This window comes from Moschus berezovskii, chromosome 10 (genome assembly GCF_049115385.1).
Source record: "Moschus berezovskii isolate FMDL1 chromosome 10, NW_MosBer_1.0, whole genome shotgun sequence".
NCBI classification, from domain to species: domain Eukaryota; kingdom Metazoa; phylum Chordata; class Mammalia; order Artiodactyla; family Moschidae; genus Moschus; species Moschus berezovskii.
The window spans coordinates 104,808,396-104,834,762 of NC_142469.1; the positions used below are offsets into that span (position 1 = coordinate 104,808,396).

A 26,367-nucleotide genomic window follows, 5' to 3' on the forward strand; every position below is an offset into this window, starting at 1 on the left:
TTTATGACTAAGAAATTCTTATCTCATAGTATTTACCATTCAGACACTTAACATAAGCAGTTTTAAAAATATGAAAATAACATTTTAATAGTGGTCCACTCTAATATAAAAAAAGAGATATAAAACAACCTATAATAATACAGTGAAGACAGTCTGCGGGGGTGGGGAGCTGACCCAGAGAAAGAAGCGGGGAAAACATTCGATTAAAAGCTAGTGGTGACATTCCTCAAGCAAGTCAAGGAGCCAAGTTTTATACGTTTGCGAGATACAGGCACTTACTTTTCTAAGCTTTCAGGTAAGCATAGAAAGGGGCATAAGGTACTAGCCACATAAAACACAGAAACCATTTCCTTATTTTATTGCTATTTTGGATGGACTTCCTGGGTGGCTCAGACAGTGAAGAATCTAATTGCAACTCAGGAGACCTGGGTTTGATCCCTGGAGAAGGGAATGGCTACCCACTCCAGTATTCTTGCCTAGAGAATTCCATGGACAGAGAAGCCTGGCAGGCTATAGTTCATGGGCTGCTAGAGGCAGGCACTTATTTTTCTCAGCACTCAAGCAAGCACTGAATGGGGGAAATGATATTAGCTTCATAAAACATGGAAACCACTTCCTTCTGTTATTGTTATTTCTGACACCAAAACTAAAGAATAATTCTCATAAACAGGTGGATGCACTTCCACAGTGCTTTGAGCAACACCTCACCAGGCGTTGCGGAGGGAAGGGTGACTCTGACATCATCTCTGAATCATACACAGGTTCTACCACAGATAACACGTATCACACATAGTCGGGAGCAGGTTTTAAATGCTCCTTGAATGAAAGGGGCTAGAGAAGTTAAGAAAAAAAAAAAAGGAGAAAGAGAGAGAGAAATGAATGGAGGGTCAAGCTGAGACCAGTGTTGATGTTGTGTTGTGAACAGACCCTAGAATCCAGACCGGTACATCTGAGAGATAACATGATGATGACAGTAGTAGCAATTACAGAAACCTACGGGGAGGGGAGAGAAACCCTGACGAACCACGAGGGATCAGGTCCCGAACACTGCCATCCATGCAGTCCGCATTTATGCCAGCATCCCGGAGCAAACCCCACTGCCTGTGCCCAGGAAGGAGAGGCGCAGGCACATACAGCTTCAGACAAGGAGGCACGCCCAAATAATGTAGTCCAGGGCCCTCAATGAAAGAGAAAAGAAACTCAGAAAGATTAAGGGTCCTGCTAAAGGTCACAAACTAAGGAGAAGCATTTGGTTATCTATCAAAAGCAGAAAATACACTCTCCATTTGGCAACCTCAGATAAAATAAGACCTTAATCCCAGAATATGCACACACAGAATATCAGTGACTCCAGTTCTCAACTTATCTCCTCTTATTTTAACCAAACCCCACAAATACTGTGTGTAGAAGGAAAGGAATCCTTAGACAAAACAGGTTATCTTCCCGCATTTACTGGGCAACCTCTCGTTTCCGCCCTGGAGAAGGACAGGGGTCGGCATGTTCCTTGCTCTGCGCCTGGCCTGCCAGTACTCTGCTGCTGTGATATCCTAAACTGCAGTTATTAAACACAGAAGTTGCTTGTAGTTCAAATATCACGCTCAACATTATGATTTTCCATGTTCATTTACAGTTACAGTTTGGGCTTTGCTGGTGGCTCAGCTGGTAAAGAATCCGCCTGCAAGGCAGGAGACCTGGGTTCGATCCCTGGGTTGGGAAGATCCCCTGGAGGAGGGAAGGGGATACTGGATGCTCACTCCAGTATTCCGGCCTGGACAATTCCATGGACTGTATAGTCCATGGGGTGGCAAAGAGTCGGACACAACTGAGTGACTTTCACTCACTCGCCTGACAGATAGAATGGGGTAAACTTGATGAGAAGTGCTATATTCAGAGATGTCCAATATAAACTTAGAGAACAGAACTGGAGAGCTGTCTCACGTGGGGCTGAGGTCTAAGGCTGAGGTCTCAGCCTGGGGACGCTCGACGGCTGCCCGGGTTTCCGTCCTGCCCGTGAGAACTGCCTGGAGGGCTGCGGGACTGAGGTAGCAGGAGTCAGTTCGCAGAAGACAGTGAAGGGTCGCCTGGGAGGGGCCTCCCTGCGAGTAAGGAGAGCACCTGGGAACCCAAGCATGAGGCAAAGACAACACCTGAATTTCAGAGACGCGCTGGTTGGCCGGCCATGATGCTTCAGTCAGCTGCCACAGCTCATACTGACATTCCAGCAGGAATCTGTGAGAAGCCCCCAAGGACTGTCTTTTTCTCACTAAAACACACATATAAAGCTCATAAGAGTGCATTTTGGGACAAATGTCCAAGATTGCACCAGGTCTGATTATCCAACTGCTTACTTTGTACATCTACGTGGATGTCCAAACGGCAGCTGAAACTTGAAATGTCCCCAGCTTTCACGCTTAGTGGCCTCTGATTGCCCAGTGTTCTGTGTCCTACTGAAAGGCCTCAGCATCCACCTGGCTTCCCCGTCGTCTGTTACAGAGCTCCTTTCTCTTCCTCTCTGGCCGCCTTCTCACCTTCCCCGTTCTCAGCAGCCCCTGGCTTCCTTAGCTTCTCTTTCTTGCTCTGGGTCACTGCCTGTGATGCTTCTTCTGGCCAGACAGCTCCACCATCACTTCATCTCCCAGCAAGACTCTGGCCATTTTGTCAAACCTGGCTGACTCCGCCAGGGTGCAGGGTATTATGGAAGTTGCACACTTGTGTTGGAAACCCTTGATCAGAGGGACGTCTCAGCGGCAGCCCTGGGGAGCCACTTGTATCTGCTGAGATTCAGAATCGCGGGCTCATCAAATCAGAAATCTGTGGTTCACACACATGCTGGGCAGCTTCTCTTTCTTTCTCTAAACTTACTCAACACACTTTCCCATTTGCTGAGAGAGGTCTCACACACACACACACACACACACACACGTGGTGAGAGATTATGGCTCGTTGAAATTTTACATTCTTGATATGTGAGGTGTAGAATAGCCAGCATTCTCCTCCCTGGGCAGCTGTGGGGAAGCCCGTCTATCGGAGCGTCCCCACTGCTTTGCTTCTGGAATGTTCCTGATGCGATTAGTCCCCCAACTTGACGGGGAGCCTCGAAGAGCAGAAGTGTTTCGGGCCTCTTTTTTGGACACATACAACGTCGTGCTTTTGTCATGGTGAACTGAATAATTTTCCTCAATGATAACTTCAATCATTTACATTCAACATGTGTTTGTGTCTCCAACTTAATTTGTGAAAATTGAAATTATTATTATTCTAATAATAAATAATTATAGAAACAATTATAATAATGAATAATTATTGTATTACTTGAAACACTCAAAGTCGGGTCCTGCGAAAACTGCTTGTCACCTCTTTCTAAAGCCCATTATTATTGTCATTTCTGCCAACTTTTACTACATATCTGACAAGTTCCTATTGGCGCTTTTCTGCTTATTTTCAAGAAATGATGATAAAAAAGGATTCCTGTAAACGCAGAAGTCATGTATTGACACATTTTAATTTCATTGAAAAATTGTATTTTCTACAACCCAGTGGCCTCAAATAGATCGGATTTCCTGCCCAGCAACTCTACACTACTTGATTTCCAAATCTGAGGGTCACGGGGCATTCTCAGATTGAGAATGACACACACTTGAAAGATAGCTGCTACCTACACGAGGAAACATAAGGAGATGGAGAAGTTAACAAGATTCTAAGGAGAACCAGGCTTTGCGGAGGCCTTCTATCAGGTAACCTGGTGTACGGCCAAGAGCAACATGAGAGAAGGACACGTGGCCCTCCCAGGCCACGGGCTGGCTCAGGTCTGACAGCTAATCTTCTGGCCCCAGGGCCTCACGGAGCCACTCTGGGGATGTCTCAAAACTCACCAATGGCAGCATATGAAACAGGATCCCCCTTTCCTGCCTCAGCATGCAGTGAGAGAGCCTGCAAGCCTCTCTCATAAAAACCAAATTTTCATGTGCCAAAGTATACATATTTGAAGGAAATCAACATGGTGAAAAAACAGCGAACTGTGACACACACCCCCGCCGGGGTCCTAGTTGCCAGTTTGTCATTTCCGGCTGTGATCAAGGCAAGGCCACCACATTTCTAGGTCCCCAGCTCATAAGCCATCAAACTTTAGAGAAGTTTAACTCACTTTGAAAACTCTAACTCACTCCAGGGTGACTGCCCCTGACCCCCGACCAATAGCCAAGTAACCATTGCTGTCTCTTCTTTTATCCTCTCCTCATCTACTTAGTTTCAGAAGATACACTTAAACTATAAAAATATATTTTATGTGCTCCATAGCACATACAGACTTCCCTAGTGCTTCAGGGGGTAAAGAATCTGCCTGCAATACGGAAGACCTGGGTTCGATCCCTGGGTTGGGCAGATCCCCTAGAGAAGGGAATGGCAGCCCACTCCAGTATTCTTGCCTGGAGAATGCCATGGACAGAGGAGCCTGGTGGGCTACAGTCCATGGGGTTGCAAGGAGCTGGGCACGACTGAGCAACTTCCAGTACACTTCATAGTACATACAGGTGAGCTGTCTATTTATATTCCTTTACCAGCTGAGCCACAAGGGAAGCTCAAGAATACTGGGGTGGGTAGCCTATCCCTTCTCCAGCAGTCCTTCCCGAACCCAGAAATAAAACCGGGGTCTCCTGCATTGCAGGCGGATTCTTTACCAGCTGAGCTATTAGGGAAGCTCTTATTTATATTACTTCAGTTCAGTTCAGCTGCTCAGTCGTGTCTGACTCTTTGTGACCCCATGGACTGTAGCACAGGTCTCCTGTCCATCACCAACTCCCTGAGCTTACTCAAACTCATGTCCATTGAGTCAGTGATGCCATCCAGCCATCTCATACTCCATCTTCCCCTTCTCCTCCCACCTTCAATCAACTTCCAGCATTCTTGCCTGGAGAATTCCTTGGACAGAGGAGCCTGGCAGCCTACAATCCATGGGGTCACAAAGAGTCAGAAATGACTGAGTGACTAACACTTTCAATTTTCAAAGTCAACCAATGTGGAATTTATTTCAAAACTCTTGTTCATAAAACTGTGATCCGACACAAACAATCAAAAATTATCCTTTGTTTAATTTGTGCTTCTCTTCTGGCAAATCTTAAGAAAGCCTCACCTAACAAAACAAAAGTGACATTGTTAGGAAATGTATATTGGGCTCTGCATTTCTGAACACATAAACTGACATTTCCCTAGATTTTTGATGTTGGTTCGTATTTTTTTCACGTAAACGAAACACCACTGCTCACTCTCCAATCTTACAGATATTTTCTCCCCTAAGCTCATCGAAATTTCCCAAGTTCAACATGATACACAGACATTGGAAAGCAAATATGCCTTAAATTTCAAGGTGTAACAGGTAAGTTTGCAAAGTTTTTTTCCAGTAAATGACAGAACAGAATCAAATATAGAAACTGTGTACAAGTACATAATATATAATATATATATACACACATATATAAAATCAAGTATAGAAATATTTGTACCAACTTTCTCTCCGGCTCATTCCCCTTCAAAATTATAGTTTTTCAAATAAGAGAAACAAAAATTTATCACTGAACATAATGCTCCAAGTTAAAACAAAAATAATTTAAAAGTCATTCCTGTTGCTTAAGAAGACACTAGAAAGGACAAGATTTCAGGTGAAGAGTGTCAAATTTCAGCATTCCCTGTGTCCTTTATTATAAATGATTTGAAGACCTTTTTCTCCCAAGGAAAGACTGGTGAGCAATGCCTTAGTCTAAATGACAGCGGCCCTGTGGTATCGAGGACCCACATTTCAGCTAATTTGCTGTTCCTAATATCTTGATCCATGAGATGGAATTTAATAGATGGTTAGAACATCTTTAATATGACATTTACCAAAGAACATGTCAGCAGCATCCTTGGCCTCAACGAAGACAGAACTTCCAAAATATAAATCAAAGAAAATATAAAAACATCTTGGAAGAAAAGGATGACAGTGATCCTCCTGCACACTTAAAATATTTTTAAATGCCTTAGGGAACCCATGGAGCAAGCAGTGTTAAAAATAATGATGTACCAACTAAAGATATTTAGCGCTCTGCTAAGACAGGAGGCGATGCAGCAGAATGAGAAAATCTTCAGATTGTTTCCACACCATATGGGTTCAAGCAGGAGCCCCACCTCACACGATCTCTTTGGTAATTCTCCTTTTCTCTGATGCTTCTAGAGTTTTCTCAGGTATAAAAAGCAGTGGAGATGCTTACTTTTCCAAGTTAACATGGCTGTCATATCAATCAAGATGACATGCATGGATGCACTTATTAAAAGTGTCAAATGCTCTACAGATTCAGCTTACATAACAGAGCAGTAGAGCAGAGGTTTCTACTGGAGCAACAGAGATTCAACAGAGGTGGTAAACCAAGAGAGGTGCCGATCCCACCTGCACATTTTCAATTCCAAAAACCAGAGGTAGAATGTTTTAAAAGAAACTTTATTATTTTGGAGAAGTTTTATGCTGATAGCAAAAACTGAGTGGAGAGTACTCATACGTGTCCAACACATGATACAATTTTTGGAATTCTCTGCCCACGTCATACATGTAAAAGTGGGTGGGTTGAGACTGTGTGTGTGTGTGAAGTCACTTCAGTCAATTCCGGCCACAACATGATGTGCTGTGCTAAGTTGCTTCAGTCGACTCTTGGTGACCCCATGGACTGCAGCCCACCAGGCTCCTCTGTCCATGCAATTTTCCAGGCAAGAATACTTGAGTGGGTTGCCATGCCCTCCTCCAAGGGATCTTCCCAAGCCACGGGTTGAACCTGTGTCTCTTACGTCTCCTGCATTGGCTGCCAGGTTCTTTACCACTAGTGTCACCTGGGAAGACCCTTCGGAGCTTGAGTTGGAGACTGAGTGTAGATTGTGTGTGAAGATGATTTCAGCATTGAAAGGTGCATTGCAGCTCCATCCCAACACAGTGGGACAGCCCCTTAATCTTGAATCGAGAACAAAAGGCTTCAGTGCAATGACTCAGCAAGCATGGCATGCCTCTTCCAGAGAGCTTGACATGAGTTACATCTTCCAGAGTTGGGGGCAGACAGTGAGTCTGGGGCTGAGTTCCACTTGGAAAATATACGGGGCTAGTTCCTTGTGGATACAGCTACACTGGACTCAGCCTGTGAACCCAAATTTTATTAAAGCGAAACATGTGTAAGTGTTCCCCTTGAAAACCGAGAAAGTGCCTCACTAACACCATTTTACACTCTTCCCAGCAAGACCTCCTGGAGGCCCTAAGAGACTCCAAGGGAGAAAACCAGGTAAATGAGCAGTGAGAAACCAGGAGCTGAGGGAGGAGTCGGTGCTGGAGGAAATGCATTAGCACATCACTGCAGGGGCAGCTGGAATTCCCCACGGTGACCTCTAGACGACTGGACAGCAGCCAGGAGACAGAGTGGGCTTTCACACCTGCCAGCTCCTGACAGCTCACAGCTACCCCAGGACAGTTACCAGTTAAGCAAGAACTTTCCCCGTCTATCTTTGCTTTAGCCTCTCATCTGAGTTCAACCCTGAGACAGAGAAGCCAGAGGGAGGAAAGCGGTAGAGCGTGAAAGTGAGGACGGGAAACAAGAGGGACCCCTCCTCACTCAGGCCAGAGCAGGAGTGCAGGGAGAGGTTTCGATTGCTCTTCACGAGACTGGATGCTCTTTACTGAATTGAAACTGAATTTGAAACTAAAAAGTTATCCATTTGGCTTGGTGGAATATGCCTGGGCTTTCCTTGTGGCTCAATGGAAAGAATCCACCTGCCAAGCAGGAGACGCAGGTTCCATCGCTGGGTCGGGAAGATCCCCTGGAGAAGGGAATGGAAACCCACTCCAGTATTCTTGCCTGGAGAATCCCATGGACAGAGGAGCCTGGCGGGCTACAGTCCACGGGGTCACGAAGAGTCAGACATGACTGAGCGACTAAAACAATAGAACCTGTCCCCTACTAGGAGGCTATGGCAGTGCCTTTAGCAAAAGATGCACTGGAGCTCAGCAGCAGCTTGATGGGTGGTGCCGTTTAAGCTGCAAAAGGCTTGCAACTGCCCGGAGCTCATTTTAAAAAGTCACCACTGGGCATCAAGGTTCAAGTGCTCAACAAGCGCCGTCAGCAACCACCCTGTGTTCTCAGCTCCTGACTCAGGGCCGTCACACATTGCTCTCTCGGGACTGCCACTTCTAACCACGCCTCTCGAGTCTGCAACCCTAACCACCACTGGTCCACAGGGACGTCCCTACGTGCATTCCCGCTCTTGCATTTCTACAGGTCGGGCTTCTTCTCAGGGATGTCTGAATCAGCCCAGCCAGTCCGCACAAGGCCTGTCCAAGCTCGACCAGCAGCTGCTGGCCCTGCCCCTTACCATCTTCCGGCTCCAACCACAAACTTCCCTCAGGTGCCTCCTCCACCTCTTATGACTCTCAAGCTGCTCAGAGAAGAGTGCATTTCTTTGTGGCAAGGAGACACTTTCTGCCTTTCTTACATTTGAAAGCCATGCATTTGCGAGAGAAAGGGAGACCTAGGAAGTGAATCATTTTAGCTGCTTTAAACATACGAAGAGCTGACAGATGGAAGATTCTTTGGATTTTGTTCTATTTTCAATAAGCGGAGCTATAATTTATGAGTGAAGACAGATTTCAGGTCAAATAACTCTCTGTCATTTAGAGTTCCACACAATGAAGAGAGCGAGCTAGGTATAAAGCAATCATTCCTCCATACCTAGAGGTTGTTGAGCAGGAGGCAAATGACCAAACATCAAGAATACATTGTAAGAGAAGTTTCTGTATCGGGAGGGAATTTGGACTAAATGACTACAAAGTTCATTCCTGGTCTAAGACTACAGGGGACGCAACCCAAACCGTGACTAAGACGCCCTTCGTTCGGTTATTCCTTTATTCCACAAACAGGTACAGATATGCATCGTGTGTGGTGCTAAAGCACAAAGGTGGAAAAGCCACAGGCCCGGCCTCGGGGCACCGAGTCCTGTCATGGAGTGGAGGGTACCCAGTTAACGGGGACTTTTATATTTTTGATCACACTCCATTCATTTTATGCTCACACATATATACCATCTGCACTATATCTGTTTATTCAAACCCAGGGATTGACAACCACTCCAGTATTATTGCCTGGGAAATTCTATGGACAGAAGAGCCTGGTAGATTGAAGCCCACAGGGCCCCAGAGTCAGACGTGACTGAGTGAGCACACACACGCACATTCACTAAGAAAGAGAAAAAGAAAAACATAGTTTTTTGCATATTTTAAGAGATTATGAAGGAAAAAGCTCATTTGCCCATGAGATGATGCTTTTAAAAAATGGAGATGTCTGATGATTTTAACTGTACGTGATTTCCTAGGCAGTAGGTCAGTGGATGTTTATTAAGATAGCCTTGTAAATTAAGATGAAATTCCCAACGCACAACTGAAGATGTAAAAGAAAATTCCAAGTCATTTTGACAATAGGGAGAACTCTTGATTTACTCATACTAACAAGAGACTGCAGGGTTATAGCAGAGCTCACAGTGTTGAATGGCCCTCGTGGGACTCAGGCTGAGGACTCTAACAGAGGAAGAGATGGTTGGATGGCATCACTGACTCAAGGGACATGAATCTGAGCAAAGCTCGGGAGATGGTGAAGGGCAGGGAGGCCTGGCGTGCTGCAGACCACGGGGTCACAGAGAGTCGGACTCAGCTTATCGAATGAACAACAACAAAGCCTCAACAAACGAGCAGAGTCAACTGGTCACTTAAAAACGGCCATAATCCACGAGGGCCTCCTCTTTAATCTCACGATGTCCCTTTCTCCACATGTACTGACGCTCTTCCGTTTTCCTCTCACTGAAGGACAATATATGTGTTTCACTTTTTATCCAATCCCCAAATCTTTAGGAAATGTAGCCTGAAAAATCTGACTCTTCAGGAAAAAGCCGCAGAAAAAGGCTCCGCTCTCCCTCAGTTGCAGTTAAGAAAACAAACCTAACTCAACATGGGCACTTTCAACAATCCCTAAACTCTGCTTCCCCAGATTTCTGATTCTCTGTTTGGCTCCTCTCTCACTGTGGACCCAAGTAAAGCCAATTAACCTCTCCAGTTCTCATCTGGCTTCAGCGATGCATTTACGCAGGTAGCTTGTATTCCCAGATGGATGACGGCATGCCTGCATAAGCACCAATGTTTCTGGAAAATAACTGAAAAAAAAAAAAAAATGCACTCATGATCTGCACTGCCCTGCCTAATTCTGTGGGTTTCTCAATGTGACTCTCTGCCCCCTCACATTTTATTAGCACCAGGTAATATGGTCATTCTTTATAATGTATCGACAAAGAATATGCTGTGGAGTATGATAGAGCTACTAAATTCTATTTATCTTTCCCCAATGAGGTTTTAGAGCCATTTTCTTCTTAAGCAAAGAACAAATAAATTAACCCACTGCCCTAAAGATCTATTTTTTTTCTTTCCATAATTCTTAGTAAAGCTTCTAAATGGTCAAATGGATAATATATCAGTTTCATTCTGTAGGAAACCAGGGAGCTACATTTATGAGCAGAAACAACCCCTGAAACAGCAGAAGCATTTCACACTAAAAAACAAGTTCAGGGTTGACCAAATACCTTTAGTGCAGCCACAGCGATACAGAGTATATTCCAATAAAATTTAAACGTAGTAAGGAAACTGATGAGTCCGTCAAAGTGATCTAAAATAATCATGGATTTACAAATACATGGCCTTCAGTCATTGCCTACCAGTGTCCATCTCATCTTCTCTCATTAGTACAACAATGGTTTCAACTGGAGAAGCAATGGACAAAAGCCCACAGATAAATAAATTTGCCTGAGAAAAATATGGCTACCCTGCTAACCTTTGGGAAACACTTGCTTTTCAAGCTTTCTTTGTAATTATTAGTGGCTATATGTAATTATTTCATGGCTGCAGTCACCATCTGCAGTGATTTTGGAGCCCAGAAAAATAAAGTCAGTTTCCCCATCTCTTTGCCATGAAGTGATGGGACCAGAAGTCATGATCTTGGTTTTCTGAATGTTGAGCTTTAAGCCAAGTTTTTCACTCTCCTCTTTCACTTTCATCAAGAGGTTCTTTAGTTTTTCTTCGTTTTCGGCCATAAGGGTGGTGTCATCTGCATGTCTGAGGTTATTGATATTTCTCCCAGCAATCTTGATTCCAGTTTGTGCTTCATCCAGCCCAGCATGTCCCATGATGTACTCTGCATATAAATTAAATAAGCAGGGTGACTATATACAGCCTTGACATACTCTTTTCCCAATGTGGAACCAGTCCGTTGTTCCACGTGAGGTTCTAACTGTTCCTTCCTGACCTGCATACAGATTTCTCAGGAGGCAGTTCAGGTGGTCTGGTATTCCCATCCCTTTAAGAATTTTCCACAGTTTGCTGTGATCCACACAGTCAAAGTCTTGGGCATAGTCAATAAAGCAGAAGTAGATGTTCTTCTGCAACTCTCTTGCTTTTTCGATGATCCAACGGATGTCACCTATTTGATCTCTGGTTCCTTTGTCTTTTCTAACCCAGCTTGAATATTGGTCCTAGGAAACCTTTGAGAGTTTGAGCTAAGAGCCGCATCTCACTACATACATATATATATATATATATATAACTTCCTTCTTTACCGGAAGGCTCACTCTTCCCCCCCAACACTTATAATTTAAATACAGGACAGACGGTACAAGGAACCATGCCTACTGATATTCTAACCTTGAATTTGGCAGGAATCCTGGAGAAAGGGAGAGGGAAAAGCATCTTTCCTTCTCTTCATCCTGCTTCTTTTTCCAACATGCATTTCTTCTATAATTTCTAGTTAATTCTAACAATAGTGTATAATCTACACATCTTGGAAAATCTTATTTGTCCTCACACTTTCCTAGATTAAAAAAAAAGGCTTCAAGCATATGATATGCACGTCATTTGATTTTCTGCACTTCCTATCTACTGAAGGAAACAGTAATATCATAGGTTATTTTTAAGTCATTAATTTTCTTATTCATTATCACAATCAGAAATGTATACACATGGACAAAGTGACCTCCCTCTATGTTCAACCCCGTGTCTTTTCTGTGTGGACGTACCTGGACCATCTTTGAACAGGCAAATGAAAATTGGCTTCCTGCCATGTTTTTCGAATCAGTCATTGCTCACTATTTTCCAGCGAGTGTTCATTTTTCTAAAGGCTATTTCAGTTAATGGAAACCCTGGTCAAGGTCACCATAAATTAGAAAAGATCATTTGATTTGGAGATAGAAGAAAATTTGGAGTTTCTGTAAGGTGATTCTCAAGTTATCCTCAAGGTCAGGGAAAAGCTTCAGACCAGTTTCCCCATCCTAACATCATGATGGAAATGACTGTTCATCTTTCTTGTTAATTTCTTATGAGTTTCACATTAAATATGAAACATTTCAACAATCCAACCTTAGAGTATTACCTATGAGAGACAGCTAATTATTTTGCATGCAACACTTAAATATTGTGAAGAAATGTTGGAATTATTAATAAATCCCTGGTGGCTTTGGAAAAGATTTTGCCTGATATGCAGGAGACCCAGGTTCAATCCCTGGGTTGGGGAAGATCCCCTGGAGAAGGGAATGGCTACCCACTCGGGTATTGCCTGGAAAATTCCATGGACAGAGGAGCCTGGCAGGCTACAGTCTATGGGGTCTCAAAGAGTCAGACACGACTGCACAAGTAACACTGTCACTTTACCAACAATAAGAAAAAATAATTAGGTTCCTATTAAGACTCATGAAAAGCACGGGGCTGATGCAAAACCGATTTCTTTTTACCAGAAAAATTAAAACTACATTAAATAAAAAAAAAAAAAAACCCAAGTGGCCAAGTAGATTTTTTCGCCCTGTGTATAAAAAGCTCCTTGCAGAAGCTCAGGTAAACCACACTCTATTTCCTCAGAGTTCTGTCAGCTACACAAGACTCTATTTCTTCTGTAATTTTATTTTTTCTGACCAGATAAAATTGTGTAAGTTTCAGATCTTTATAAAGTTTGGAAGAATGAAACCTAACGCTTGTCTATCGTCTGCTTAGAAACCCTTACTTTTAGTGAGTTCAGTTCAGTTCAGTAAAGTTCAGTCGCTCAGTTGTGTCCGACTCTCCGCGACCCCATGAATCACAGCACGCCAGGCCTCCCGGTCCCTCACCAACTCTCAGAGTTCACTTAAACTCATGTCCACAGAGTCAGTGATGCCATCCAGCCATCTCATTCTCTCTCGTCCCATTCTCCTCCCGCCCTCAACCTTTCCCAGCATCAGAGTCTCTTCCAGTGAGTCAACTCATCGCATGAGGTGGCCAAAGTATTGGAGTTTCAGTTTTAGCATCAGTCCTTCCAATAAACACCCAGGATTGATCTCCTTTAGAATGGACTGGTTGGATCTCCTTGCAGTACAAGGGACTCTCAAGAGTTCAGCACCTGCTAAATCATTGCCAAGACTTAACTTTTAGAACAACTGATAGTGTGATCAGTCAGCTCCTCCAGAGAGACAGTTTGAAGCTAGTACTTCAATTTCACTTTTTCACTTCTAATTTTTTTTATTGAAGGATAAAATTGCTTTACAGAATTTTGTTGTATTCTGTCAAACCTCAACGTGAATCAGCCATAGGTATGTATGTATCCCCTCCCTTTCTAACCTCCCTCCCATCTCCCGCCCCAGCCCACCCCTCTAGGTTGATACAGAGCCCCTGTTTGAGTTCCCTGAGCCATACAGCACATTCCCGTTGGCCATCTATTCTACACATGGTGATGTAAGTTTCCACGTTACTCTCTCCATGCATCTCACCCTCTCCTCCCCTCTCCCCACGGCCATAAGTCTGTTCTCTACGTCTCTTTCTCCACTGCTGCCCTGTAAATTAGTTCTTCAGTACCATGTTTCTAGATTCTGTATATGCAAGTTAGAATACGATGTTTTTGTTTTTAACAAAAACTGAAATGAAATGAGATTCATCTGCTGGGCACCAGCTACGCGTACTGTGTGAGATTAGTTGCTCAGTCGTGTCCGACTCTGTGACCCCATGAACTGTAGCACACCAGGCTCCTCTGACCGTGGGATTCTCCGGGCCAGAATTCTGGAGTGGGTTGCCATGCCCTCCTTCAGGAGATCTTCTCAACCCAGGGACTGAACCCAGGTCTCCCACATTACAGGCGGATTCTTTACCAGCTGACCCACCAGCGGAGCCCAGGTACCAGTTACACTACATCTAATAACTGTACTAAAACTCTGGATTAAATAAATAATCTTTGATTCCATTTTCTTTAAATCCCTAGTCATATTTTTTCTAAGAGCATTTCTGAATGATATTTAAAATACAAGAGAAATAGTTGCATAATAGGACATTTATTAGTGGATCTGTATAGCAGGCAATCTATCCTTAAAAAAATGGCTAGGGCTTTGGAGAAAAACACAAAAAATAATTTTCACTCCTGGCACCAACTTTTGTTAACCATGTAATTTTGGACTCATTACTTAATTTCATGGAGTCTCTTTGTTAAAAACTTTAGATAATGATACCTTCTTCTCAGGTCTGTGATAAGAATTAGAGAGACATACAGGCGTCTCGAAAAAAGTAGGACACGACTGAAGCGGTTTCGCACACACGTACAAACACCAGCATATAAATGGAAGGAAGCCAATAAATTGTGGCAAAACAATCATAATCGCTATGATTAATATAATTATAAAAAGCAAACAGAATTTCTAAAGGTTGTGGATCTACCGAACCAGTGTGTGACAGTTCAAACACAGATGCCACCCGCGGTGGCCACACACCATGTGAGAAGCCCACTCACCTAATATCCACATATCACGTAACCCCTACAACTCTCTACTTGGGCACATTAGGCAGTTGTTGCCAGGTTGCTTCTTTCTCTTTTGCTTTCTCTTCCCACCCTCCAGTGAAAAATATTTTTAAACGAGAAGTTTCACATAAAATTCTACCCCTGTGGTTTCTCTTGACTCAGTACAAGCTTGGGTGGCCCTCCACCCCCGCCACCACCACTGCTAACCACTGGCAGGAGCAGCGTCCTGTACGTGGGACTGACTCGCCCACCTTCTGCAGTCCTCACCACGGCCCACTGCCTGCGTCTGACTTGGTTTGTGCTTCACCTGCCTGAGCACCAGGGCTACTTGGGCACATTACCCTCCAGGTCAGCAGGTCTGTGCGGTAAAGAGGAGGAGACTGCGGAGCTTAGATGGTGAGCTCACCCGACTTGGTTCAGCCCCTTGTCCACCAGGTGTAAGTTCCCGTTTTCTTAATCTCTTTAAGCCTAATTTTATTCAAATCTAAAGTAGGGTTACTGATAGTACTTAACTCAGAGTGTTATGAAATAATTAAATAAGATGCTGCATGAAAAGAATTAAGCTTAGAATTCAGTAATGATTTTTTTATTGCTGTCTTTTATTAAGAAGCATTGGAAGCTGAAGCAACCAGGACTGGAGTCCAGATCAGTGGCACAGAAGAGGCTGTGGATTGCACTGAGAAAGGCTTGTGGCACAGGAGAGAACCAAGTTTAGAACAGCCCACTTCCCAGACAGAAGTGCTGTCCAGTGACGCCCGGAAAAAGGTCTGCTCCAGTGGGTGCAGACAAACCGAGGCATCCTTTGTGGATCTGTCTCCCTGAGTGGATCCCCCTGTGAAGTTGAAATGCTGGATCATGACAAAGCTTCGAATTACATTTGTGAGTAATTCCATTTTCTCAGGCTTGCGTCAGCGATCCACGATTTCGTGATTAATGAGTACATCCTTCATGTTCTTTCACAGCACTCCTTTAACCACCTGTCTGCCAGGACACCACAGGAATCTAGACCCTCAGCTATGAACCCTATATATATAGATGAATAATTAACCTCTGTGCCTGCAATCTGTCACCATACTCAGTCCCAGTGATAAACAGCTACAGTGATAAGAAACAGTCTTAAAACATCCCTTTATTCATGGTCTTTGTGACGCTTTGCCTTTGCCCCATAGCCTGCAGAACAAAATCTAAAGGCACTAGCCGTCACCGGGGCCTGATGGGTAAGGGGGTGCAGCTCAACGCGCCAGCCCCCATCGCCTGAGAGTTCTTTGTGCTCTGGCGCGTCCTGGGCTCTATCTCAGCACTGAGCTCATCAGAATGCCCTTCAATCTCTTAAAGACATTAGCGTCCACATCATTTCAGCCAGATTCTACACTGCCATCGCACTGAGGCCCTGAACCAGTGTGCCAGTGTTTTTGTGTCAGAGGTCGGCCAGCAAACCTTCTCTCTAAAGGGCCAGGGAGTAAACACGTCTGGCTGCGCAGGCCATGCAGCCTGTGTCGACACTGCTCACCCTGATCCAGGGCGCGAGAACACGGGCACAGGCCACATGCACAGACATGGGAGGAGCCACGTGTCAAAGCGTTATGACGACGCTGGAATGTGAGTCTCATGTCATGATCCACGGGTCAGGCAATATCACTCTTCTGAAGTTTCCCAACCGCTGAAAACCATACAGAACATTCTCAGCCTGTGGACTGTACAAAACAAGCAGAGGCGACAGTGCATCGTGATTTCCAACTATGTTTTATATGCATACTGGTCCTGGATCCACAATTTCCTTTTCATTTTTTATTGAGGTCTGACTTACCTCAAGTGTGCCAACCTTAAATAAATAGTCTAATAAATTTTGACATATGCATACAACCATGTTCACATCACACAGATAGAGATATGAAGCGTTCCCACGACCTTCAAAGGTATCCTTCCTGTCTGCTTCTATAAGACACGCCCAATCTCTTCATGCTATAAAAGCAGCCTCTATATTTCCTGAACGGAGATCTATCCAGTCCAAACTAAAGGAAATCAGTCCTGAATATTCATCGGAAGGACTGATGCTGAAGCTGAAACTCCAATACTTTGGCCACCTGATGTGAAGAACTGACCCACTGGAAAAGACCCTAATGCTGAGAAAGATTGAAGGCAGGAGAAGAAGGGGACGACAGAGGATAAGCTGGTTGGATGGCCTCCCCGAAGACGATGGACGTGAGTCTGGGTAAACTCCAGGAGCTGGTGATGGACAGGGAGGCCTGGCATGCTGCAGTTCATAGGGTCGCAGAGAGTCGGACGCGGCTGAGTGACTGAACTGAACTGATATTTCCCGTCAATAGGCCTGGATTAAAGAAATGTGGGTACTGACGCTGTGCTACCCTAAATTTTACAGAGCAGTGTATTTTTAAATGAAACTTCAGATACCATTAACCATTACCACCACATGGAAGGCAAACTTCTGGTGAGGGGTGATATCGGATGAGAAACTGCGAAAGGCTGGGAACACACATTCCTTCTTCCGGGCAGGCTGTCCACGCCGATCTCCTTACCTGGGCCAAGGTGAGCGTTGCTTGTTGGCAGGTGCTGCACCGCACCCTGAGCTTTCCGGGCTGCACTCCTTGACACGGGCCTTTGCAGTAGACATAAAAGCTGTTGTAGGTCGGTCTACCTGCTGGGAAAACAGGCAGAGTAGCCAGTCAATGCAGAATCCACAATGAGACTTAATTCCTCCTGAACATTTTGAAACATTAGTAGGATAAATGCTACAATGAAGATCCAACAATTACATTTAGAAAATGCAGTTTTTTGCCCAAAAGAGTGAAACATTTTTCCCTCTTCTTGCCAAGAGCCCTGAGACTGACTCAGCAAAGCAGCAAGCAGCCTGCTGCTGGGAGAGCTGGCTCAGGGTATATACAACACAGGGAAATTAATGACATACTTTGCTGTTGACATTTTTAAAAGGATGACAAAGTAAGACCATTTGAAATTTGGAGGCCCTTGCTCCCAAATTTTATTTCAGGGATCTCTATCCAGTCTTGAAGATTTCTGATTTTTCCTCTTAAACTTGTATATTTTGGCCCACTTCTCATGATTTGAATGGTATGATCATAGTTTGCTGAGTTTCCAATGAAGATTTTTCCAACACAAAGTCACACACAAAATAAAACATAAGCCCTAAGGGCCTTAGCAGACTCAGCAATCCTGTGAAGAAATGGGTGCTTTGTGTTTCATGAGTGTCCTCTGTCTAGACAAATGTCATTCAAATAATACAAGCAAAAGCTGCAAAAACATTTAGAAAAAGATAATTAAACATCTGTATTCATTTCTCTCAAATACCCCCATACAGGATAGTATTAGCCTGTAAACCAGGGGAATTTTCTTTTGAATTGTTTACCTCTACATCTATACCAGTAAAATAACCAACTTCCAAATTTCTAAAATTACTAATTAGTCCTTTTGATCTTATCTTTACTTGTTAATAGGTGGGGTATCATAAAACGTCATGGCATAAGGATTTGTTTAAAATTTTACTATTAGCATTAAGAACGTCTAGAAATTATGGTTGATCATTAAGAGCAAAAACCTTGAGACATTCAAACATATGTGGTTTAGTAAAAACAATTAGTACAGACAATAACAAGAAAACAGAAACGATCCTAAAGTCTTATGCAACTCCGTTTGCTTTGCCAACTTCCAGAAAGGGGCTCTGCAGACATATTCAAGTGTCATTTGTCTAGTAGCCATCTCTACTAATATTGTAGGAGACAATACACTGTGAACTGTAAAGCATAATAAAGATGTCAAGTTTTATAGTTATTTTCTGGCAAGATACTTTGTAATTATGAATTATGAGATTAATATTTAGTTTCAATGTGAAAGGGAAGATGAATTACACATATGTATTTGCAGTGATATGAGGCTAGATTTTCAGAACTGGGTCATTTTCAAATATTTTTTGATACTGATTTCTAACATAATTCCACAGTGATAAGATAACAGACTCTATATGATTTCAATACCTTTAGACCATGAAAATTTTGCACCTTGTTGTGTATCCCTGGATATCTTCCGGTGTCTCCTAGCCTATGGGAACTTGAATAGAATTTGTATTCTACTGTTGTGCGAATATTATATAAATCTTAATGGTATTGAATTGATTCACAGTGCTTTCAGTTTTACTTTATTGTTATTGTCGTTTAGTCATTCAATTTTGTCCAGTTCTTTGTGACCCCGTGGACTGTAGCCTGTCAGGCTCCTCTGTCCACGGGATTTCCCAGGCAAGATTACAGGAGTGGGTTGCCATTTCCTTCTTCAAGGGATCTTCCCAAACCATGGGTCAAACCCGAATTTCCAGCAAGAGCAGATGGATTCTTTACCAAGGAGCCATCAGGGAAGTTTTCAAGTCTACTATATCCTTCTAATACTCTGTATACTTATTCTAGTAATTTTTGAGAGTTTGATATTGAAATTCCAACAAAAATCTTAATTTATCTAATAAAAATAATTTTAATATATAATAGAAGTTTATATAACCTTCTTCTGTATTTTCCAAGTCTCTTGTAAATGTGTTATCATAGTTTCATAATTTCTAAAAGAAAAAAGAAAAAAATGTAAAGTGTGATAAAGATGTCAAGTTTTATAATGGTATCGTTTCCTAGCAATATATTTTATAATTATTAACTTCCAGAGATTAATATTAGCTTTAACGTAAAAAGGAAGATGGACTATTTGCAGTGATATGAAACTATGATTTTTGAAAACTCTTCGTACCTTTAGTGCCTTATTGTGCAAGATACACAAGTCTATGAGTATTATATAGCTATTAGCAAATACAACAATGAGAGAACACGTATTCTTAAAGTTTTAGGTACATCATAAAATGCAACAGACAGAACCAGATACTAAAGTTATAGAAATACCACAACAACTGACAGAAGATCATGAGAGCTCTGACAATTTCCATATGTACTAAGACAAGAAGTGAAGGAGGAAGACTTCATTGTTAAAAACTGCATCAGCAATATGAGCAAAATCAATTGACAACGTTCATAACCTGCTGTAAAGGTTAAACCAAAAAAAGGAGGGGGGGAGGGAGGAAGAAACGAATGAAAAAAGAAATGCTTACAAAGGGAGTGGGGCGGGGCGCAGAGACACCAGCATTTTTGAAAGCGGGCGTTAGCAAGGACTTGACAATAGTAAATGAAGCATCTCAGAAACGGCAGGGAACTAAGTGATTTTTCTCTCTCCCTCAGGGCAAGAGCAACGTTCGCAATATTGTTCCAGCTAATGACAGAGCCAGGCAGAATACGAAGACTGGGACCCCCCACCTCTGCCCGTTACAACCTTCACTAAAGTCCTTGAGAAGTTAGGCAGAACCAATGCCAGTGCCCTAGAAGCATACAAGATGACATGCAATCTATTACACAGCGCTTCTCAGAGCCAGCACGAGCTGGGGATTAATAGCCAGTTGAAGGAAGGATCAAGGTCAGGCCAGTCATGGCTACGGCGCTTTTCAAGCTGTTGGCTCGACGTGGTCAAGCAGCTGGGCCTCCCGGTAAACCTTGAAAGCCCTTTTTCAGGACGGCTTCCCCACCTAGTTGGCTTCATCACACCATTCCAAAGCTGGCAAGTTTCTCTGTGGCACACTGAGGTCTGGAGTGCGCAGGACAGGAATAAGCAAAAACGCCACCGTGACCGTCTTCTGGGCAGCGTTCCCATCAGGTGGATGGAAGCATTTAAGGTAGAGACTTAAAAATGGAGCCATAACCCCTAAAGGAACAGCAAGGCAATGGGAACAATGACCCCCAAAACTTTTCTCTCTGTATATAGCTGCTTCCAGTTGATAACATGAATCTTCCCCTCTCTTCTTTTTGAATCTAATTTTTTTTTCCTCTACTAATCAACTCTGACACATTGCAAACTCTTCAGTGTCCAAAATAATCAAAGCACTTGTGCTTGTGTTATTGATTTCCCTCTTTACATATAATAAGTTTTCAAACCTAGAGATATTTCACAAATCTTACAAACTATCACCTTCCCTGTAATTCACTCACTGTGAACATCTCCCCATATTTTGAGTGTGCTGTGTGTGTGTACATATACATACAACTATACTGCACATAAACATTGATACTTTTTGGCTGAATGACTTATAATTAAGTTGTAGACATGATGCTTCTTCACCCCTAAATCGTCCAATATCCTAAAAACAACAGGGTTTCTAGAGTCATTTTGTTGTTTCAGCTGTTCTATCTGACTGATGGGGTGTATTTCAGGTCTACCTTACAGAACATGAGGGCGGCTTGCAAGCTGTTTCAAGGTGTCAAACTGAAGTATCAGGGAATCTGTCGTCAGACCACGTTAGGCGCTGCCAAGTTGAGGAGGTCCTCTCGCTGCAGGACTCCACGGAGTGTGAAGACAGGACATACTGGGCACAGCACATCCCTGACTTTATCAGACTTCAGAAGAGTACCTTTTCTGGAGCATCTTGTGTTAATGTATTTCTCAGGGAAGAAAAAAAAAATTGGAGGAAGGCTATAACCCACCGTGTAGGGCATGATCAACAGCAAGACCAAGGGCTAAAGTTTATGAACACAAAGGTATTAGACACCACTGCTGAAGAGCCTGCGGATAATTAAGCTCACCCCTCCACCTCAAGTCATCAGTAAACTCACATATTAATTTTGTCAGGAACCAGAAGGGCGGGTCTGCTGATGTAATGATTTCACAGTGTACTCATTACATTCAGATGTTCTTTTTTATTTTTTCCTGGATAGATGTTATTGGAATTTTCCAGGCTAAAGTAATGGAGTGGGTTGCCATTTCCTTCTCTAGGGCATCTTCCCGACCCAGGGATGGAACCCAGGTCTCTTACAATGCAGGCAGACTCTTTACTGTCTGAGCCACCAGGGAAGTCCGAGTTAATGTGCACGGCCCTGTTAAAGTGTGAGTCATTATGTCCATTCAAAGCATCCATAAGGCTTTCTTGTGCCAAGTCGCTCAGTTGTGTCTGACTCTGCGAATCCCTGGACTGTAGCCCACCAGGGTCCTCTGTCCATGAGATACTCCAGGCAAGAATACTGGAGTGGGTTGCCATTTCCTTCTCAAAAGGCTTTCTTAGCATTATCATTTTAACATTATCTTTAGGTTTTCTCTCCCAGTTTGATTAACATTACACTTCTTCAAGTATTTTCTCTTATTCTCTTTTCTTGATTTCTTGGTCCAAAAAAAATGCCAAACACACATTAAAAATATTCACCACCTATCCAGTAAAGTCCCTACTCAAAAAGAAGATATGTTATTTGCTTTGGTGTTTTGAAAAACCAGCATAATATGCAGTTTCCAGTTTTAGTGTATTTTAGATGATGGGCTTATGGCCAGAAGATTTTGTTTTTATAAGATAAATTAACGCTTAAGAAAACTCATTCCGATTCTGACGAAAACGTTTCATTGACCTCAGAAGTTTCTATCACTGGTTGTCATAGAGAAATCAAGGGTTTAGTTGCCTGGATAATTTGTTTTCTAGGGGAGAAGTGAGTTTGCACGTACTTTATACCTAGGTAAGATAATGTTCAGTATCTATGCACGATAAAGCTGCAGGAGCAGGGTATTTTCTTTCATCACTTTAAGTATGTCTTGCCACTCCCTTCTGGCCTGAAGAGTTTCTGTTGAAAGATCAGCTGTTATCCTTATGGGAATCCCCTTATGTGTTATTTGCTGCTTTTCCCTTGCTGCTTTTAATATTTGTTCATTGTGTTTGATCTTTGTTAATTTGATTAATATGTGTCTTGGAGTATTTCGCCTTGGGTTTATCCTGTTGGGGACTCTCTGGGTTTCTTGGACTTGGGTGATTATTTCTTTCCCCATTTTAGGGAAGTTTTCAACTATTATCTCCTCAAATATTCTCTCATGGTCTTTCTTTTTGTCTTCTTCTTCTGGGACTCCTATGATTCAAATGTTGGAGCGTTTAACATTGTCCCAGAGGGCTCTAATATTGTCCTCATTTCTTTTAATTCGTTTTTCTTTTTTCCTCTCTGTTTCATTTATTTCTACAATTCTATCTTCTAGTTTGCTTATCCTGTCTTCTGCCTCTGTTATTCTACTGTTTGTTCCCTCCAGAGTGTTTCTGATCTCATCTATTGCATTATTCATTGTATATTGACTCTTTTTTATTTCTTCTAAGTCCTTATTAAATCTTTCTTCCATCTTCTCAATCCTTTTCTCCAGGTTATGTATCTGTAACTCCATTTTGCTTTCAAGATTTTGAATCATTTTCACCATCAAAATTTGAAATTCTTTATCAGGTAAATTCCCTATATCTTCTTCTTTTGTTTGTGTTGGTGGGCAATTATCTTGTTCCTTTACTTGCTGGATATTTCTCTGCCTCTTCATCTTGCTTATATTGCTTTGCTTGGGGTGGCCTTTCCCTCTTCTTGCAGTTTGTGGAGTTCTCTTTATTATGTAGTTTCTTCGCTGTGTGTGGGGTTGGACGGGTGACTTGTCCGGGTTCCCTGGTTAGGGAAGCATGTGTCGGTGTTCTGGTGGGTGGAGCTGGATTTCTTCTCTCTCCTTTAGAAGACAATGGGCTGCTTTTCTGGGAGCCTGATGTCCTCTGCCAGTATTCAGAAGTTGTTTTGTGGACTTTACTCCGCGTTCAAATGTTCTTTTGATGAATTTGTGGGGGAGAAAGTGGTCTTGCCATCTTATCCCTCTGCCATCTTGTTCCTTCCTCCCCAGAACACTGGATTCTTATATTCCACTTGGTCGTGGAGTATCTCTTCCCAGCTGCTCCAGCAAAGCGCAGCCGCTGTACCTTACCTTGGACGAGGGGTATCTCCTCAAGGCCGCCCCTCCTGCTTTGAATGTGGATCAGCTCCTCTCGGCCCTCCAGTGCCCAAGCAGCCACCGCCTCCTAGACGTGGTACAGCTCCTCTCGGCCACCGCCCTAACCCTGGGCGCGGGGTAGCTCATCTCAGCCACGATTCTGCACGTGGTCGGTTGCGCCAGAGCCGGGCGTCTCCTGCGTCTGCGCCGCCGGAGCCGGGCGTCTCCCGCGCCTGCGCCGCCGGAGCCGGGCCAGATTACTATACCCAGCAAGGATCTCATTCAAATATGAAGGAGAAATCAAAAGCTTTACAGACAAGCCAAAGCTGAGGGAATTCAGCATCACCAAACCAGCTCTCCAACAAATGCTAAAGGATCTTCTATAGATAGGAAACACAGAAAAAGTGTATAAACTTGAACCCAAAGCAATAAAGAAAATGGCTACGGGATCGTACTTATCAATAATTACCTTAAACGTAAATGGGTTGAAATTTTCAAAAAGGCTAGGAAACAATTCTCATAGCCATCAATAGTTCAGTGTTGAGTTCATGAATAGTTTTTAAAGTTTGGGACAAACTGTAGTATTTGCTATTTGAAGTACTATTTGTAATTGGCATATTACGATGTAACATTGGTCTTCATTTCCAACTTAAAACGCCTAAAAATGCCTAACAGGTTTTTAGATTTGTGAATTTTAATTGAAATGTATTTTACGATGTTACTAAACCTGCAGAAATATTGAAATATTTCAGAGAACTTATTCACTGTACATTTAATTTATTTTATTTATTAAAGTTATGAACTGTAGGAAGTTTTACTTGTTGGGTCAAATGCTTGTTGCATTTGAAGTGCTAGTTACAAGAAAATCAAATACCTTCAATGTATAAATGCTATTAAGTTTTTAAAGGACTCTGGAGTATAAGTAAGTTTGTTTAAAGAAATTTAGTCTGTTCAACTTGAAAAAAATAAATAAATAAAATTGGATTATTTGATTTAAAAAAAATAAAAAATAAACAGCACAGTCTTTTATATATTGTTAAAAGTTTAAAAAAAAAATCATTACAGCAAGGTTAGTTAGACACATGATGGATGCAGCTTTAATCCTGCCATATATTATTACAGTTAAAATGTAAATGATGAAAAATATTTTGTGCTTATCAGCATTTATGTGGAAATGTGTTTTACAGTGATATATGGTGTTATATTTCTATTATTGTGATGAAAAAGAAAACAACACAAAAAGACGAAGTGTTTATTAAAACATGAAAAAAGAAAAAGAAATAAATGGTTTTGCAGCACTGAAGAGATTATATAAAGTAAATAAGCTAGATCAGACCTGTTTTATGTAGTAATTTTATAGTTTATTTTAATTATTTCAGTTGTAAAATATTGTTATACTGTTAATTAGTTCTGATTGTTCATATTAAACTACTGTAATGCAAATAAATAAATAAATAAATAAGGGAAAAAAAAAAAGCTGCAGGAGCACACGTGACATAACGTTGTTTTTATCACATATGAGCTTATTGAAACATCAGGTAGCTCAAGCTGCTCATGAGAACTTTCTGTGGGCATGAACACGTGAACCAACCGGAACTCTCACACAGAAGCCACAAGGACGAATTGAGAAGCTGGCTAGGAACTGTTAAGAAACCACTGTTTTAAAAGTAAGTACATAAACGATCGACATGAGCAGAGCCAGACGTGGGTGACTTCTCCGAAAGCGGACAGCGCAGAAGAGAATACGTAACAATGGTGTCTCGTTCCCTCTCGCCGTCCCTCGTCAGACACACAGACGACCATGCTAAGAAGACTCTGCGGTCACAGTGAGCAGTGCGGTCGCCAGCTGGTAAGGGTACTGAGGACAGTGAGGCCTGGGGAGAGGTGGGTGGGAACGCGCAGTCTGAACCTGAGACTCGGCGGGAGCACGGAGATGGGCGGAGAGGCAGAGCAGGACCAGGCCTCTCCCGTCCGCTCCTCCACACGCCCCGCTGACACCCACGTGGGTACTGCTCTCCCTCTGCCCTCCGCTCCTCCACACGCCCCGCTGACACCCACATGGGTACTGCTCACTCTCTGCCCTCCGCTCCTCCACACGCCCCGCTGACACCCACGTGGGTACTGCTCACCCTCTGCCCTCCGCTCCTCCACACGCCCCGCTGACACCCACGTGGGTACTGCTCTCCCTCTGCCCTCCGCTCCTCCACACGCCCCGCTGACACCCACGTGGGTACTGCTCACCCTCTCCCCTCCGCTCCTCTACATGCCCCCGCTGACACCCACGTGGGTACTGCTCACCCTCTCCCCTCCGCTCCTCCACACGCCCCGCTGACACCCACGTGGGTACTGCTCACCCTCTGCCCGTCTCCACTGACACCACCACCTTGGAAATCTTACCCACACATTCAAGATCCAGGTGGAATGGCATTTCCCATAAAAAGTCTTCCCTTGATTGCTCCTGAAGTAAAAGATATTTCCCTAAATCAGGAAAAGTAAGAAAGACCATCCAGCTTAGTCTTGTCACTTTGACACCATAGACTTGTCCTAACAGCAGGAAACCAGCATCTAAGAACAAGGAACAAAGCATCTTTCACAGACTTCATCCAGCTCTTCCGCAGCATTTTTCAGCTTCTGCTGTCCAGCCCCTCTGGACCATAGTTAAGTTCCTGTTTGGTAAATACTGAGGATATGATATTATTGCTGTCTGTACCAC

At 43.1% G+C, this 26,367-nt stretch overlaps 1 protein-coding gene across 5 annotated transcripts in view; it reads right to left on the reverse strand.

Moving 5' to 3' along the window:
- Positions 1 to 26,367, reverse strand: part of PRKN (parkin RBR E3 ubiquitin protein ligase) — a 1,261,621-nt gene that overhangs the window by 794,001 nt on the left and 441,253 nt on the right. For 3 of the 5 annotated variants that reach the window (XM_055433926.2, XM_055433923.2, XM_055433925.2), the window contains one exon: positions 17,381 to 17,502. In XM_055433926.2, the coding sequence (XP_055289901.2) occupies positions 17,381 to 17,502 (122 nt within the window). The remainder of the gene's footprint in view (positions 1 to 17,380; positions 17,503 to 26,367) is intronic. The other 2 variants (XM_088840889.1, XM_055433924.2) reach the window with 1 other exon arrangement.